Source organism: Primulina tabacum, chromosome 1, assembly GCF_025594145.1.
Source record: "Primulina tabacum isolate GXHZ01 chromosome 1, ASM2559414v2, whole genome shotgun sequence".
Lineage (NCBI taxonomy): Eukaryota > Viridiplantae > Streptophyta > Magnoliopsida > Lamiales > Gesneriaceae > Primulina > Primulina tabacum.
The window spans coordinates 58551899-58570033 of record NC_134550.1 but is presented as its reverse complement, the minus strand read 5'-3'; the positions used below and the strand labels follow the sequence as shown (position 1 = coordinate 58570033).

The window sequence follows — 18135 nt, the reverse complement described above, 5'->3', positions numbered from 1 at the left end:
GCCAAGGTATCTAGCGGTTATGTTCTTGTAACTTGGTACAATTGATATGGTTGTATATTTCAGCCCATGCAAGTCATCCGATGTCATTTGTTACTATCTCATGAATGAAATTTTGTGTTTGCAGCGGTCAAGTAAAAATACAGCCTTTATTGCACCCAACTTTTACTCATGGAAGTTCTTTGGGATTGTATGAAGTGCTTGCTCAAAAGCCTTGCATCTGCGATATTATATCGGACCCTGTGGTACTCTACTTCTTTATCATGTTAGTGTTTTTCTTACAGCATGCGCAACACTTGCTGTTCAAATTTTCTCTTGTTCCGATTTTCTCTTTGTCGCAAGCCATTTTCTGGATATGTTTTTTCTTGTCAGCTGATGAAGCATTGCTTCATTCAAGTTGCCATTCAAAATTAGTAGGTTGGTCCCTTAAGTTACTATGATGGAACTGACCTTTATCGCAGGAGAGTGTCATTGGTCTTGCTAAACTCATGCTTCCTCAAATGTTTGAGCAAATGGCAATGCCAGATTTATGAGCACTTATGGCTGAAATACCAATCACGAATATACACATACGAGGGGAGAGTTTTGAAGTGTACCCCCCGTAATTCTATTGGTCTCCTATTCGAAGGATTCATAAAAATGCAAGGTTGGCAAGGAGATTTGCTTACATCTCCTGCAGTAATATTTCCATGTGTTGATCAAAACGCTTGCCGGTCCGAAAGAATGGGTATTGATCTTGAATTGACTCTGATTTAGTCAACTTTTTTGTCAAATTCATAGTATACTAGTTTTAGATACAACTGACAGAACGCTGCTCTGGTTTATATAATTTTCTATTTCATCATTTTACCCCTATCCAGATATCCTTGAATGCCACGTCCTTTCGGTTGTTCATGTTGAAATGCTGTATGTGTTGGTCCACGTGCGGAATTTGAGATAATAAAACCCGAAAATAAAGAATAAAATGGACACCGAGATTTACGTGGAAAACACCTAAACATTATTAGGGTAAAAACCACGGGCAAGATGAAAAAAATTTCACTATAATATTCTGTGGTGTACAACTCACTCATTGTGTTTCCAAAGAGAACACACACTCTCTTAATACAGGAGAACAAACCCCTCACAAATATTATAGAACTAAGCACTCATGTTTATAAGATGAGAGAAAACTCGAAGAATGAATGATTTCAGAATGAAAGGGGAGCTCTATTTATAGAGTCATTTGACCATGTGAATACGCGTTAAAAACGCATATGAAAATTCCTTTTCAAATTTTCCCGCGGACAAGCCACCTTTTTTTTTTATTCAGCCCATTCAAAATATGACACCTTTGGCCCAATCTCATTTAATTTTTGCCGACAGTATGTTGAAATGTTGTATGTTTGAGATGGTGATGTCAAATATTGATGACCGTCAACTATGGCAAGATCCTGCCATGCCAAAACACCTAAAAGTCGGTCAAATTTAAATATAAAGTTAAATAAATTTTTGAAATAAATTCCCAAGGTTCATGTATTTAGGAAATTCTCAGTTTTATGTTTCTCCACGTCCATTTCATTGTGTTTTTTTTTAACTACAACAGAGTTTTATAATTTTTCTTCCGGATTCTGTCATTTGGTTATGCTTTGACAACTGCACAAGCTATTAGAAGCATTTGTTCACACTCAAAATGGATAAAAGAGAGAGACGGGTAGATAGACAGAGAGATGCAGAATTTACTTTTTCGACATTTCAGCACTTTTCATGTTTGACCTTCAGTTTATTCTCTCAATATTCCTTAGTTTCATTCTTGCAGTTTTACTTAAATATAGGTTCCAGAGAAGGAAGTTTCTCTCAGCAATTGTCACTGTATCAGGTTGAGACTAGAGCAAGGGTGATCATATTTGATATTGCTGGATATGATGCCAGCAGAACCTTGTGCAAGAGGTCATCTTCAAGAATATCACAATCTGCAGATCACCCCTCCGGGTCTCTTGGTAGAGAGCATAGTGGTCTGATGAGTTGGCCTGAACAATTTTCCATCCCAAACTTCAAGATCTTGAAGCATTGAATCAACAAGAAAACGATTTATCTGCAAGGGCTGTGCAACTCAGCATCTTTGGCAGCTTGGTAGATATAACTCATCTTTTATTCCATACTTCTATTTATTTGCTACAAAATCATTGACATGACTCACAGTTTTTTGAGCCCAAAGAGATATTGATGCGATCCTATGTTGGTGTTTTATTCAACAGGGGATGAGATTATTTGAATTTATCTCCCCCAAAACTTTGTATTTTGATAGAGGAATGGGCTGATACTAACTTGTTGAAATGTTACTGAAGAGAAACATAATTTTCATATTAAATTTATTTGTCAAAATATATTTTTATATATTGATATGATATTTAATATTTAATTATAGTTTTGCCTTTTTAGATAATTATGTTAAGATTTTATTGTGATATGATATCTTTGTTTAAATAGAGTTTGTGTCTAACAAAACTCTTACTTTTCATATTGTGTAGGTTTTTATGTTGATAAACCCTAGGACTATAAATAAGAGTATTCTCCTCATACAAAGGTGTTGAATTACATGAGTGTTAACAAATGATACGTGTAGGAGTTTTTCATGGAGATAGTTTTTCGTGGTGATGTTTCACGTGTGTTCGTGAGCGGTAGTTCCTTTTGGTGCTTAAATTCTATTGCTCTCAAGACCATTTTGTTTTTCACTCTTCACTTGGAATTGTTCGTGCCTGCATATTGTGTGCACTTTGCACGTTGTGGTTTTCAGAGAAAAACATTCTGAACGACGTTGTTGTTTTGAAAAGTGCTGTTGCTCGTGCTGCCGTAATTGTTGGAGACATTTCAGACAACACGCATGCAAGTGTTGGCTGAAGATCTGGTTTTGTTGCTTCAAGTTTTTGGCATTACGTTTTTTGCTTTCTTATTTATGTTTTAGTATTCATAATTGTTTTAGAAAACTATTTATTTCTCAATGTGTCGAGGAAATTGATTTTAGTTATAATCACTAGTGATTGGTTTTTGTAAACGTTTTGGTTTTCTAGTTATTAATTTTTGCTATGAGACAACGCACAAGTATTTATACTTATGCAAATTTAATCATGTCCATCTATTTATTTAAAGTTAATTAATTTGAGTCACAAATTTTAATATTACGATGCATGTTGTCTTAAATGTTGTAATATTTGACACAACACTTAATTCTGATAAAACACAAATTTACAATCTTACGTTACTGGTGCTATATAAACTCATATTTATCAAGCATTATCCCTTACAGTTACCAATATGATTAGATATACGTTAGAAGACGACGTGGCCCAAGCATCCCAAGAAGTAGGAAAGTATCCCGACCCGTAGCCAGTCATATCCCACTGTGACTCATCCTCGGCCACCCCTTGTTTCTGCAAAATCTGAAGGGTCTGGCTACCCTGGGAAATAAAGGCATGCAAGAGAGCAAAGTAGAAAGTCATATTTTGCAGCTTGAAAAATTGCATCAGATTGAAACTCGCGGAACAAGAGATGACTTGAGCGATGATTCTGGCTGCAAGGATGAACACATTGTTAGAATTGATTCGCCTAGCAGCAGTGCCGGGCTAGAGTTGACCTACTATTGACAAATGGAGTCCGTGGCTACAAGAAAATTGAACAAAATTTTATGTATAAAAAATAAGGAAAAAAACCGAGTCACCCGGGCTACCGCCTCTTTTCCTCACGCTCCATGAATCCCTTAACTTAGTTAATTTTTACTTTATCTTCGCAGTCCATTACCTATTTTTATTCTTTTAAATCGTGCCCCATTATATAGAGCAACTAGCAAGCGTTGAGGAACATTTATATCAACATCTCACTGATGTTGTGGCTGCAAAATGAGGCTGAGGCTGTGATCAGGTTCAGTTCCTAGATGTAATGAAAATATTCTAAAATGATCGAGAATACCAAAATACACAACATATATATTATACTCGAATAAAATATTGTAAATTACTTGTGAAAAATGCTGTCATCTAAGTGGTCACCACATTGTACTCTATTTTGAGAATCAAAATTTCAAAATGTAGTAAGCAACTTCATAGCAAATCACGTTCGAGAACAATTTTGAAAAGAAACAAAAAATCATACATTACAATATTTGATTGGAATGATGTATTTTTTACTAAACTAGATAGATTATCTTTAATTTACGTATTTCAAGAACAGCTTTAAGAGAGTATATTAATATCATAATATTATCCGAACTCATGACCTTTTCGATCGAACAAAATTGGTTGAAATGTCGGTTTCATGCTTTTGCTGTCCCAAAATTTTGTTACAAACAGCAGATTAAACCAGAGAAATGTACATAGGGACGCAGGCATGATAAGCACGAGTTGCGTACCTTTGCAAACGTGTTAATGTTACGTCAAATAATACACAGTTTAAAGAATGACTGCAGACAGCATGTATTCCTGTTAGTATCATGTACGACAATTTGATATAATAATATGAAATTAAAGAATAAATTGAATATCGAGATTTACTTGAAAAATCTAAAAAATTATTCGGGTAAAAAACCACGGGCAAGATTAAAATATTGTCACTATAATATTTTTTTGGTGTACAACTTCTCATTGCTTTTTCAAAGAGAACACACATTCTCTTAATAGAGGGGAACAAAATACCTCACAAATATTATAAAATTAAACACTCGAATAAGAATTTATTTAGTTGAGAAAAAAATTCGAAAATAAGATGAATGAAATGAGGGGAAATGAACTGTATTTATAGAACTACTTTAACATGTATTGTGACTGTCTTTATGACAGCCCACCACCGATCAACAACCATCTACTAACTCTCTTCAATATGGCATTAACTGCCGACAACTCCTATTCCTCTACTGCTTTTATTTTCTTTGGTTCCCCACATCTTCTTTTCACTCCCATTTATAAATGAGTGTTCTGAATCTTTAAAAGTTTTAGAGAGATTTTTCGATAATACATTTGAAATGTTTCTCCAATTAGTATGCTCAAATTTTCGTCAATGATCTTCAACAAATTATGTGAATTTTCATTAAAATATGAGAGATCGACCTATCTCATCCGAAAGGGTTGAGTTATGAGAACAATTACTTCGGGTGAAACATATACTTAGTCTAGCCAGAGCTTGAACCCAATGAAGATACTAATGCACAATTCTTCAATGAAGAAAATAAATGAAACGTACAACATGACAGCAAACATATATTATAACAGGGGAATATTTCACCCTACCTCATGGGGCACTATCCAATGAGAACATCAAAGGCCCAGTTTTAACCACACATATGTGGGGTCCACCAATTCATATGCGGGATCCATCAATTTTTTTATAATCAACGGCCCAGATCTTGTGAGGGCACTTGTCCTGTGTGGTAGCATCGACACTAGAGTGATGGGAGATGCATGAATATTTCCCAGTAATTACGTACAATATATCCCTTTTTATTGATCAGGAGACGGCAAGAATCGCGTGGCGCATTTACTAATTACTGATAAATGATAATGGTAATTTTAATTTCTTTATATGTTAAATATGTGTGTGTAATAATTTTAATTTCTTTTGTTATACTAATGTTTATGTAGTATAATTTCTGCATGTATATTTGATATATTTTCTAATCATGGGACTTTTCACACGTCCAAGATGAGATGAGACAAAAACTTATTTTTCTACGAACTTGGACTATTTTCCAAAGTGCGTAATGCGAAAAGATTTGAAATAAATTAGTTTCTAGTACGAATAATTGTGATGGTGCCTCTTCCATGGGTCTGAATTTTAGTGAATGCCACCACAGATTTCCCAGACAATCCCGGCCCCTCCAGTGACACCAATGACCGGGCGGCGAAATCTCCAACAGGGTGGCGCACGGCCCTTGTCGGCGGCATTAAGATCCTCTTGTTAATGTCGTTTAATGTCACATTGCCTTCAAATCCTCCCGGTTTCACTAATGCAAATGGACACATTACTACCTTCCCCAATGCCCTTTTGCTCCTTTTTTTTGGATCATTGCCCCCTGAAATTAGTGTAATGTTAAGTACTCGAACTTTTCTCTTGATGAGACTGGTCATGCGATTAGTTGTCATTTTAAAACTCTAGGAATTAATTAAGAAATATACTTTATCATGTAGCTAGTAATAGTATACATATTTTGCGAGGCAGAGGGAGAAAATAGTACCTGCAGAAGAAACTATAGGGCCTCTGATGCATAGGTTTTCTTTATCTGGTGTGTACTGAGAGTCCATTGATGATTCTTTAAGAGAAGAAGATAAAGAATCATATGTTTCTGAGACTGCTTCTTCAGGTGTTCTCATGTCTGACAGAATCAAGAAAACATATAAACCTACATCATATCTACATTCATTAAATACTTCATCTGAATATACATGCCATGTTTTCGTATCGAAACAGGTTGAAAATCTTTAAAAATGGATGATGTTTAAATTGTAAAACAATTACAGTGAAAGGTATATTCACTGCTTTCGATTCTAGACAATTATGTCTCATCATGGCTAGTTAAGTTACCTGAAATGGTGTCACACTTGATTATTTGACTCACGCTGTCAAAGTTTTCACAACAATCCTGCATGAAATTTGAAGTCCAGCACTTCTGTGGACAAAAAAAAAAGAGGGCAAAAACCCTGTAAAATTCAAGAAAAATTGTAGCTCAAGAACTTGCTATTTTCAGATCATAACGTACCACCATGGAATTCTGGTCCATTGAATCTTGGTTTTGATGTTCAGTGAATAAGAACAGCCGTCTTCTCTTACAATTAAACTCAAACAAAACATCTTGAAGATAACCAGTGGAAATATCAGAGGCTTCAGCAGAAGGCGGAGTCCAAGCACTAGTATTGATACCACTCTCCATCTCATGACCTGTTTCAAAATTCACTCAAATATATTACTTAATATAGGAATATCATGCATGTTAAATTAGTGCTAAAAATTATTGACAGGAGAAGGGGAAAACAAAGAAATAATAAACCGAAGAAAAAGAGAAAAGGGTCACATTACTTGTATTATAATTTATACTTACTGAATTGAAACATTTCGGCGTTGAAAACTTCAAGATTGTGGAAATCACAACCTAGGGAAGAGCTATGGAAGCTACTCCTGAAAGCAATGGAACTAAGCTCACCCATTATTTTGCTTAAATGTATGGATATTTACAGTTCTATATTTAAATTATACATTTGTCTACCTTTTAATTTGTTTGAAAGCAAAATGATTCGAGATAGAAGGTAACATGTAGTCAACTGCCAGCAAGAACTAAAGGGGGATTTGTTACATTGGGATTCGGGAAAAATTGTTTACTTTTAAATTATTGCAATGGGCTATAATAGCATGTTTGTCTGGCATGTAAAAAGGGAAGTTTTGAAAGAGAGATATTGGTAGGCTTGGGAATAAGATATGCTCATATTTCAAAGTATTATTATTTAATATATCGAATAAATCCTGGGGTTCCTATGTTTAAATGAAACATGGATTCAAATTCAATGGTGCTAACTAATATCTGATTCTTTATTCAAACTTTTTAATTATTGAAATCCCTGATCAAATCTACAAAAGATCAATGATTAGCTTCTTTTTAGTTTTTATATGAAAAATATAATTAAAAGTGAGATTTAAATACATATTCATAGGCTTGGCTTGAGTGGGCATCACCATATTCATTATTTTATTTTCACAAATTTGAACACATGAAAAATTCAAAATCAATTAAGTTAACAAGTTACATGCCTCAATTAAGAACACATTATGTGTATTTTCATAAAAATGCGAGAGACTGAAATTATCTGATAACGTTGAATCTACGTAGAGCATATATAGACAAAAAGGATAGTGCTACATGGTTGAGAAACAATTCAAAATCTCATGCTTTCCCTTTTTTATTTTTTGTTCTTCGAATTTGTGTCCATGCTGTTTCTCCTTTTGTTTTTCATCATCTGGCTTTTCCTTGATAATTGTCGTCGTAGGGTCACTCAACTAACTTTTCCTTTTACTTTATATTATCAAGAATTCTAGCTTAGACTAATTCACAAGTGCTGACTTTTTCCCCCTATTGGGGGGTGGTTTATTAACCAAGGCTAATGTATTCATTTTTTTAAAGGCATTGGATGAAGTAAATGATAATTCAAAAACAATCAGCAACAAATTAATTGCAACTTTTTCGTGCCATGAAGAAGTGTGTGCGTCTGTTCGATCTCCTGAACACCTACTATGAGTACATATCTTACCACTGCTTAAGTGAAGTTTATCTATTGGATGTATAATTTCATCACATTTAATATATAAAATCATCAGTGCTCATATTAGTACCAAAAGATCAATTCTATATATAAACATAAAATAAAATAACGTTGTAACACTTCTATGTACTTGATCCATAATTGCAAAAGTTAGAAACGGGCAAGTCTAGATTGGCACGGTATGCACAGGAGCCCATATTCGAGTGGTCTTGATGAAAGCTAAACGGCTCTTAGTTTTTCTGATCTAGCCAAGCCCAGTATGTGTATATTTGGATCGAGGCTTATTTATTTACAACGAAACAATTGATCAAATGTCAAATCCACACATTACTTATTTATACATTAGGGTATAGTTTGTACACATGATAGGATAAACATGTGATATATAAAATAATGATAAGTTAAGGATAAATAAGATATAGGATATTATATTTAATGTTTGGTATGATTTTAATAAGAGTGATTAAATTTATATATTAGATTGTAATGATAAAATTAACCTTATCATAATAAATTTTATAATTTCAAAGTTTATGCTTGAGTTCATATTTTTTATCTGTTCATGCGCCGATAGTGCTTGCATGATTTATTTATTTTTACCTAATTTTATATATTATATAATATGATAATTGAGCCCTTGATTTTGTGAATCAAGTCAAATATTAATTTTTAAGGTTAATCGAGTGATACTAATAATTTTATTGATATTTATAAAAATTATTTATATAATTATCTCGAATTCATTTATATAATTATCATATTATATAATATAAAAAATAAATAAAAATATTTATTTGATTTTAATTTCTACCTACTAGCATATATTTATAAAAATCATTTATAAATTGAGGGCAATTAAGTCATTTGTAGTGTATTTTATCATAAAATTAAAATTATTACACCTAATAGAAGGGACATTTTATCCTTCTAAAAAATTATTTATCGTTGTGCTAGGCGAGTGTGGGGGCCCGGACGCTAATCATGTTCTTAATCATAATTGGGACTAATTAATCAATTATAAAACAGGGTCTAAATTTTTTTCTTTAAAATGCGGAACGTAGTGAAATAAAACATATATACACCTCAGTATAAAAGTACAAGTCCTGTACTACATACATTTATTCAACTAAGGTTTAACAGCTAATATCAAGTGTCCAACCCTATCTCTAATCCAAGTCCGGAGCCTCCACTCTAATCACGATCTTTCCTCATCTCCTCGACCCTGAACCTGTCCCACCTGTTGTCATGCACACATACAAAACAAGACAACAGCCGGATAACTCCGGTGAGAATAGTCTCAGTATAAACAATGTAAACATGCAATCATATAAAAACATATACAAAAGCATATAACAAATATCATTCACATGCAGCCAATCAACAAACATGAATGATATAAAACTGTAAATCAACTAGTCATCACAGACTCGACTCAAACAACGCGTCGTCTCAGACTCGACTCAACTCTAACCTAGGGATCCCAATGTCTGGATATTGATAATTATATCGAATCTCAGTCGATAAGAATGAATCAACCCTAAACGGCATCGATATAATTCATATATCCAGTGTCTGGGCGAAACAACCGCAGAATTGACGAATCAGTCAAGAATTAAGCGAATCAGCCAATAATTAGACGAATCAGTCAATAATTAAGCGAATCAGCCAAAGTTTAGACGAGTCAGTCGATAACTTAGACGAATCAGCTAATAACCAGGCGAATCAGCCGGTGACTAGGCGAATCAGCCAATGACTAGCGAATCAGCAGTCAATATATGCATACAGTAACTAGGCGAATCAGCCGATGACTAGCGTATCAGTAGTCAATACATGCAGTGGCTATAAATCAATAGACTATAAACATCAATCTCATCAATTACAAATATCAATGTAATAAACTAAGTATGTGATTTAGGGAGACTCGAGTCAAATCTCACTCGAGTTGTGCAATCCCAACTCAACATTAATTTATACATTTCTTTCTGATACTCTGACTCTGTCGAAGTCTCGAACTCAAAGCCTGTCAATAATCAATCTGACAATAACAATATTGAGGGTACGATATCAATACACCACTCAATCAATACTGGATATAATCAGAATTAAATCAAATTCTGTTTCAACAATATGATGTCATAATTTCAATATATCCAGCACTACCATATCAGTCAGATATCAATTCCAACACCTCATAATCGATAATAGTTCAATTCTGATATCAAATCGACTCCAAAACTACTCCGAAAATCATAACAATTTCATATGGTATCTGTTCTCCAGTTCGATTTCGATTATACGATGTCTAACATGACAATAACATCATATATGAATCATATCAGATTCTGACAATACCATCATTTCAAAAAATATCAAAACGTAGCAAAACTTACGTCCAGTTGTAGTCTACGTCGATAGGAACACAGTACCGAAGTCGGATTCAAAATCTGACGGACGGATTGAAATATATAAAGGCGTAAGGATTTTCAACCCTTTTTCAGAAACATTTTCTCAATTTTCTTTTCGTTTCTTTGCTTCTGAAGAATGTAGTATTCGTGTATATATATATATATACATCCACGTACATGCAAGAGGACGAGTGGCTCATTCCGCCTATTACACGTCTCGCGCATATGCGCGACTAATATCGGCGCATATGCGCGAGACCTACGGGTCTCGTGGATAAGCTTCTCGGCAGCTCGCGCATATGCGCGAGGTCCTCTGGACTTCGCTTTTACAGGCTCGCGCATATGCGCGACTCACTTCGCGCATATGCGCGAGGTCCTCTGCCCACGTCGCGCATATGCGCGCATCTGTGCCGCGCATATGCGCGAGGGCTACTGTTACTCGCACATTTTCATGCATTATCTCCTCTTTTCCGGTCCGATCCTTTCCTTCTATAATCATATCAATTATCCCCAAATCATTTCAGATTAATAGGATAAAATTCTTGGGCCTTACAGCGAGAGTGCGGGCTTGGTGTGCGAGGCAGGGCGAGCATGCACTCAGCTAAGCGGCGCGAGGGCGAGACATGCGCTGGGGGCTAGCTTACGGGAGGGCAAGAGCGCGTGGGCACGTGGCGAGTTGGTCGAGCTTGCGGGAGGGCGAGGCGCGCGCAGAGCGTGCGAAGCATGCTAGGCGAAGGTGAGGTGGCTATGAAGGGAGGCGTGGGGCGAGTGGGCGAGCTTGCGGGAGGGCGAGGCGCGCGCCGAGCGTGCGAAGCATGCTGGGCGAAAGTGAGGTGGCTATGAAGGGAGGCGTGGGGCGAGCTGGCGTGTGGGCGGGCGTGGGGCGAGCCCTAGGCGAGGGGAAAATGGGCGTAGGTGAGAAGGGATATGCTAGATGGGAAGTCCGGATCAGATCTTTTCCTTCAGAACATGATTGTGATTTGATTTGTTTTCAAACTTATGGAGACTATTGTGAGCAGCAGGAGAAAACTGCACAACTCGCATAATGCAAACCAAGGACAATGCAACTAATCGAACTTCGAACCTATGATTCAGTTCGACTCGGGAATGAGAGACTGGTGATACCCCATGGGCCCACTAGGCCCAGACCATATGTGGGGCCCACTAGGCCCAGACCATATGTGGGGCCCCTAGCCCATCTCCAACCAAGATGGAAAGCCCATCAGGGCCCATGTATTCTCCTATAAATACCAGGTTTGGGTGTCTCATTCATTCATTCACTATATTATTTTCAGCAGCATTCTTAGCTGCTCCCACATATATCCTCAGTCTCTGACTTAAGCGTCGGAGGGGCTATGCTGGGACACCCCCGGCCCCCTTCTAACGATCTTATTCATGATTTCAGGCTCGAGACCATTTTGAAACCTGCGTCTGGACTAGTGACACTCGCTGGAATCGGACCCTAAATTTCCCGTGAGTATCAACATGGTTATTGAAATTAAAATAAGCAGTATCCCTATAATTTCTCCAATTAATTTTACCATTAATTGTTCCTAATTCTGCTCTTTGGGTTTCTAATTTGTTTAGGGTTGGTTTTACTTCCATACCGGGGATATATAGATGGTTTGTGAACTTCTGGAAAGGGAAGGCTAATGGAGAATGCCGTTTCAACTCAAAGCTCGGTGATGTGTTCTTTGGTCAATTCAAAGAGGGTTGGCGACATGGTCACTTTCTTTGGTTCTCAACCTTTTTTCCTCAAATTTCCCTTCTCTATGATTGACTTCGCAACACCTAAATATAATTACCATTGTTGAAAATGTTGCTTTACTAGATTGAAACTGAACATTCAGCGTGAATTCAACCATAAAATTCGGTTCGTCTGAATCTATATTCGGTCATGCATTTGTACACGAGAGGTTTGGGACGAACGACGGCGTCCTTGTTAACAACGAACCATTGGATGCTGAGACCGAAGATAGCTGAATACTTTTCAAAAGTTTCAGTTTCACCAGAAATTCTTACACATAATGTGAATATGGAATTCAAATGTGCTCTCTCTGGTCGCCCTCAATATGTATAATTAGACTCGGAGAAAAGTTTAAAATATTTGTTATTATTCCATATTATGTAAAGTTGTCAAAGCAAGTATGAACATTTGATTAATGAAATATCCGTTTATTATTATTATTATTTTTTAATTTTATCTTAATCTTTATTCTTATTATTATTTTTTAATTTTATCTTAATCTTTATTCTTATTATTATTTTTTAATTTTATCTTAATCTTTATTCTTATTCTTCTCTTGAGCTTCTCTTAAGAATTGGTAAATATGTTTAGTTTAATCGAAGTAATTCAATTTGTTTTTAAAAAATACAATTGCAGAAAGTAATATGATATTTGGTTAGGGTATGAACATCCGATCATGCGACGATTACGATGATATGGTTGAAAATTGAATATCTGACGGGGATGATGAGGAAAAATGTAAATATAATAAATGGAACCGAAGACAAAATATATGAAATCTTAACCGAATCCGATTCATTATCATCTCTAAATAAGGTCTCCTATATTTTATGCTAGTTCGAGTGTTCAAGTGCTAATAATATTTGTAAACCAAGATCTTATTTATTTTATGAACTTTTCGAGTTTATTTTTAAAAAAAATATGACATTGGGATGTTACAGTCAATATTGTAGTTTTAGCACACTTATTTTCGGAATTAAGAGTACTAATAAATTCACTTAAAAACGAGAGCAATCAAATAAAAAATACAATTGTCACTATTAACTTTTCAAATTTAAAATAATAAAAATATTATTTTATCTTTAAATATAACATAAAATTTTTTATTTTTCCAACGAGAATTACTAGTTTTCATTTTTTTTCACATTTTGGCAGTTTCCTATGATGTAGATGCTCCCGCCGAACAATAAATCGATTCCACGATCACAACATGACGATTTTAAATTGGCTCGTCTCTCCACAAAATTCTTGCTAGTTTTTTATCAGGCCAACCACATAATGTTGGATCATATACGTGGCATCCATTTCACATATTGAAATGATATCCAAAAATACATTTTGTGAGACAGATATCTTATTTAGGGTTATCCATAAAAAAATATTCTTTTTTATGACAAAAATATTACTATTATTGTAAAATTGGACATGATTGATCGATCCGTTAGATCGTCTTACACGAGACCAAACAAAATAAACAACAATTAAAAAAATAAAAAATAGTGCACTATTTTAGTTAAAAAATAGTAGTGCGCCGAAAATAAATCTGAAAAAATTATTGCCCTTAATTGAAAAGTAAAGTAGTGCACCCACAAAGCAAATTATCCAGTTTTTTTTTTTAATGGAATTACTCAGAATATATATATATATGAAAAAGGTACTAAAAAATAAATTGGAAAAGACATTTGGATTAGTTTAATATTATTTTAATGGGATGCTCCTTGAAACATGATAAAAGTGTGTTTAATTGGGTCGACAAAATTCGATAAGATTGTATATATAAAAAATATTAGCAACATTAAAAATATTTGAGGAATATGTTATTAATGTATTAATAAATAATAATATTTTGGTAGACAATGATTACATAAAGTTGCAACTAAATATCAGTGGAAGAAAAGTCAAAAGAAAAAAATAGCTGAAGAAAAGTCAAAAGATATTGTCCGCTGGGGTAACCTCCCATTGGCCGAACTTTTGGGCTTTTGTCTGAATGCCAACGTGTTTTGGGGGCATCATACTGGGAGCACTACAAATACGTGAGCCAAATTCTTTAGCACGAACAAAATCAAATCAGGATACGCAGTCGATCTACTGAAAAATGGCTGCTACAAGAATTCCATCAGTCAACTTAAAGGGCTGTGAAAAGGCTATGCCGGTGATCAGCATGGGCACGGCATCGTACCCGCCAGCCGATTTCGAGAAGATCAAGGTGGCTATTCTTGAGGCCATCGAAGTGGGATACCGCCACTTCGACACGGCTTTCGCTTACGGATCGGAGAAGCCGGTGGGGGAAGCCATAGCGGAAGCGGTACGCCTCGGGCTCGTCCAATCTCGGGATGAACTCTTCATCACCACCAAGCTCTGGTGCAGCTTTGCGGAGCCCACGCAGATTGTTCCCGCTTGTCAAATGAGTCTGCGGCAAGTTTCCTCTCGCGAACTGAACTATATATAACTCCAAATAAATTAAATAATCCCAACAGATAATTTGCGAGTTTTTTTGTTAAACTTTCCTCTTTTTTTTCCTTTCTGTTTTTACCATTTTTTGAGGCAGAAACCTTCAGCTGGACTATGTGGATCTTTACTTGATACATTGGCCAATAAGATTGACCGAAATGGTAAGTAAAACCCCCGTCGCTAGAGAAGTCGTGCGTCCTTTGGACGTGAAGGGTGCTTGGGCAGCCATGGAAGAGTGCAAAAAGCTTGGCCTCACCAAGGCCATCGGTGTCAGCAATTTCGCCACCAAAACGATTGAAGAAATCCTCTCATCTGCCACTATTCCGCCGGCAGTCAATCAGGTGAGTGTATGTTAACTAAATATTCTTAATAACTAATTTTTTTTAAAAAAAAATCTTATTGTCACACATTTTAACGTTATTAATTATTGGGTTTATTTAGTCGTTTTTGTCGGCTAGACCAAAAGTTGTGGGACAGAGTCCAATCGTAACTCTATCTTAACCGAAGTCAATTTACTCAGTAACAATCGATGTAACATCGACTTTCATAATTGAAATGGGCAAAATTTGCCTAGAGTGCTAATCTTTTTCTCTTCAAACTAATAATTAATTAAGATCTTATCTTAATTTGATAAAAGGTTGAGCTGAACCCACTATGGCGACAAGAGAAATTGAAGGACTTTTGTACAAAGAAAGGGATTCACTTCACTGCATACTCTCCTTTGGGTGCAAACAACACCAAATGGGGAGACAACAGAATCTTGGACAATGAAGTGCTTGCCGATATCGCGAAATCTCGAGGAAAAACCACAGCTCAGGTAATTTATTTAATCTTTATAAATTCCATTTATTTTGAATAATTTTTCTAGGAATTCATATGTCGAAAATATAATTCTTGACTATATATTTACATGCATGTAGGTGGCTCTGAGATGGGTATATGAGCAAGGAGTGAGCGTTGTGACGAAAAGTTTCAACAAGGAGAGGATGAAAGAAAATCTCGACATATTGGATTGGTCTTTGAGCGAAGAAGATGTTGAAAAGATCAACCAACTTCCGCAGCGAAAAGGGACAACTTTGGCCTCGGTTTTGGGACCCCACGACATTGTTTTGGAGTTGGATGCATTGGTTTGACATTGTATTGTATTAAATTAATATATACAGTACATGCATGTCAAATATAGTTTCATGACATCTTATCAGATAAATAAATGTCAGGAGCTTTTTATTTATTTATCATAGGAGCTTTTAATTTTTAAATTACAATTCATTTACATCATGCATTGAATCAGTACATTTACGACGTTTCATTTGCTTCGTTCGGTTGCGTCCAGTCTAAGGGCACCCACATTGGTGCATTAATAGGTGTTAATAACGCCCATTAATGTTCATGCACCAATATGGACAAGAAAATTATTAATCTTCGCTAACATGGCAGCCAAGAAATTAATGAGAATGAACGGCGTTATTCCGGAAAAGCGTCGCTACTTTCGAAAGTTTTTTAAAAAAAGTCACTACTAGCGACGGTTTTTCAAAAACCGTCGCTAACATTATTCGCCAACGACTCTTTTGAAAAATAAATACTACGTATCATATTTAACAAACTATAACGGCTAGTTTTTATATAATATTGTAAAATACAAACTATAACGGCTAGTTCAATAAAATAATAATAAAAAATCACTATAAATACAAATCAATTTCTACGAATTTATTCATTCATCCAACACATTTCTACTCATCAATCACACTCAATATATATTCTCTACCATTCTCAAACTTCTATTTGTAGGTTCAATACTTATTTCTTTAATCCTTATTTGTATACAATGTCTCATTCTTCGAGCAGCTCGAGCTCGAGCTCCAGCTCTAGCCCAACAAGCGAAGACGAAGTACAAGCTGAAGTTAATGACGAAATTTGTGATCCAGGAGAAGAAATGATGTTATGCATGCTTGAACTAAGCAGAGAAATACATGAATCTTCTGGAAGTAGTAACGATATTCGACGAAGAAGAAGGTTCATCCAAAGAAATCGTGAAGCCGGTCACTTGCGGCTCGTCAATGATTATTTTTCCGCCAGCCCAGTGTATCAAGATCATATATTTCGAAGAAGATTTCGTATGCGAAGAGAATTATTCCTTCACATTGTGAATGCACTTGAGGCCAATTCAATGTATTTTCAAATGAGGAACGATGCTGCTAGAAGGAAATGATTGTCACCACTACAAAAATGCACAGCTGCTATACGTCAATTGGCTTATGGAGTCCCTGCCGACCATCTTGATGAGTACCTACGTATGGGGGAATCAACTATCATCAAGTGTCTTTTCAAATTCTGCCAAAATGTGGTTGAAATATTTGGTGATCGATACCTGAGAAGGCCGAATGCTGATGATATTCAACGTCTTCTTCAAATGCACGAAGAGAAACACAAATTCCCTGGCATGTTGGGTAGCCTTGATTGTATGCACTGGCAGTGGAAAAATTGTTCAGTTGCTTGGAAAGGGCAGTTTTACCAGAGGCCATGGGTCGCCGACAATCGTACTTGAAGCAGTCGCATCTCAAGATCTGTGGATATGGCACGCATTCTTCGGGGTCGCGGGTTCACGTAATGATATTAACGTGTTGTACGAATCTCCCATATTCAACAATATCTTGCAAGGAAATGCCCCGGAGATCAATTTCACAGTTAATGACACTCATTATACGAAGGGTTACTATCTAACGGATGGAATATATCCGGAATGAGCTACTTTCGTTAAGGCTTTTCCTTGTCCGGAGGATCCTAAAAGGAGATTGTTTAAGGAAAGACAAGAGTCTGCAAGAAAAGATGTTGAACGGGCATTTGGAGTGCTCCAATCTAGATGGGCGATTGTTAGAGGTCCAGCTCGTTATTGGTACAGGAAAAAATTAAAATATATTATGTTAACATGCATTATTTTGCACAACATGATTGTTGAGGACGAGGGGTGTAACGTGACAAATTGGTCTAACGACGAAGGTGACGAACCCGCACAACCTGTCCAAGGCTCAAATCGAGGATTTCATGATTATCTCCGTAGAAATTCCGAACTACGTGACTCTCAATTACATCACAAACTTCGTGCCGACTTAGTTGAGCATATTTGGACAGAGTACAACAACAATTAGTGAAGTCAGTTTATTACAAATTTCAAAATGTTTGATTTATATGTTGTTTTTCATTATGTTCAACTGTTGTTTCCTATGTGTACGCTTTCAGTCAAATTTGTAATAAATTT

At 35.8% G+C, this 18135-nt stretch overlaps 2 protein-coding genes and 1 long non-coding RNA gene across 3 annotated transcripts; 2 read left to right on the top strand and 1 right to left on the bottom strand.

Annotated features, from left to right (window-relative positions):
- The first annotated feature begins 730 nt into the window (after positions 1–730).
- On the top strand, positions 731–4039 carry LOC142555250 (uncharacterized). The gene is made up of 4 exons (XR_012822361.1): positions 731–886; positions 1363–2109; positions 3300–3591; positions 3630–4039. It is a non-coding gene; the product is annotated as an uncharacterized LOC142555250 (long non-coding RNA).
- A 1572-nt stretch (positions 4040–5611) lies between these two features.
- Positions 5612–7241, bottom strand: LOC142555235 (uncharacterized). The gene is made up of 5 exons (XM_075666005.1): positions 7061–7241; positions 6722–6900; positions 6547–6631; positions 6200–6337; positions 5612–6037 (listed from the first exon to the last, which is right to left on the bottom strand). The coding sequence occupies exons 1-5, from the start codon at positions 7164–7166 to the stop codon at positions 5748–5750; spliced, it is 798 nt and encodes a 265-aa protein (XP_075522120.1). The 5' UTR covers positions 7167–7241; the 3' UTR covers positions 5612–5747.
- A 7182-nt stretch (positions 7242–14423) lies between these two features.
- LOC142520446 (D-galacturonate reductase-like) lies at positions 14424–16111 on the top strand. The gene is made up of 4 exons (XM_075623422.1): positions 14424–14840; positions 14974–15217; positions 15514–15693; positions 15797–16111. The coding sequence occupies exons 1-4, from the start codon at positions 14521–14523 to the stop codon at positions 16007–16009; spliced, it is 957 nt and encodes a 318-aa protein (XP_075479537.1). The 5' UTR covers positions 14424–14520; the 3' UTR covers positions 16010–16111.
- Positions 16112–18135: the final 2024 nt, after the last annotated feature.

Bases quoted from the DNA above. Each gene is read 5' to 3' on its own strand.
- LOC142555235 (XM_075666005.1), bottom strand. From the start codon at position 7,166: ATGGGTGAGCTTAGTTCCATTGCTTTCAGGAGTAGCTTCCATAGCTCT. The intron at 6,632-6,721 runs GTACGTTATGAT...TTTTGTCCACAG, and splicing joins TGGACCAGAATTCCATGGTG to AAGTGCTGGACTTCAAATTT. The intron at 6,338-6,546 runs GTAACTTAACTA...TGATTCTGTCAG, and splicing joins CAAGTGTGACACCATTTCAG to ACATGAGAACACCTGAAGAA.
- LOC142520446 (XM_075623422.1), top strand. From the start codon at position 14,521: ATGGCTGCTACAAGAATTCCATCAGTCAACTTAAAGGGCTGTGAAAAG. The intron at 15,218-15,513 runs GTGAGTGTATGT...ATTTGATAAAAG, and splicing joins TTCCGCCGGCAGTCAATCAG to GTTGAGCTGAACCCACTATG. The intron at 15,694-15,796 runs GTAATTTATTTA...ACATGCATGTAG, and splicing joins GAGGAAAAACCACAGCTCAG to GTGGCTCTGAGATGGGTATA.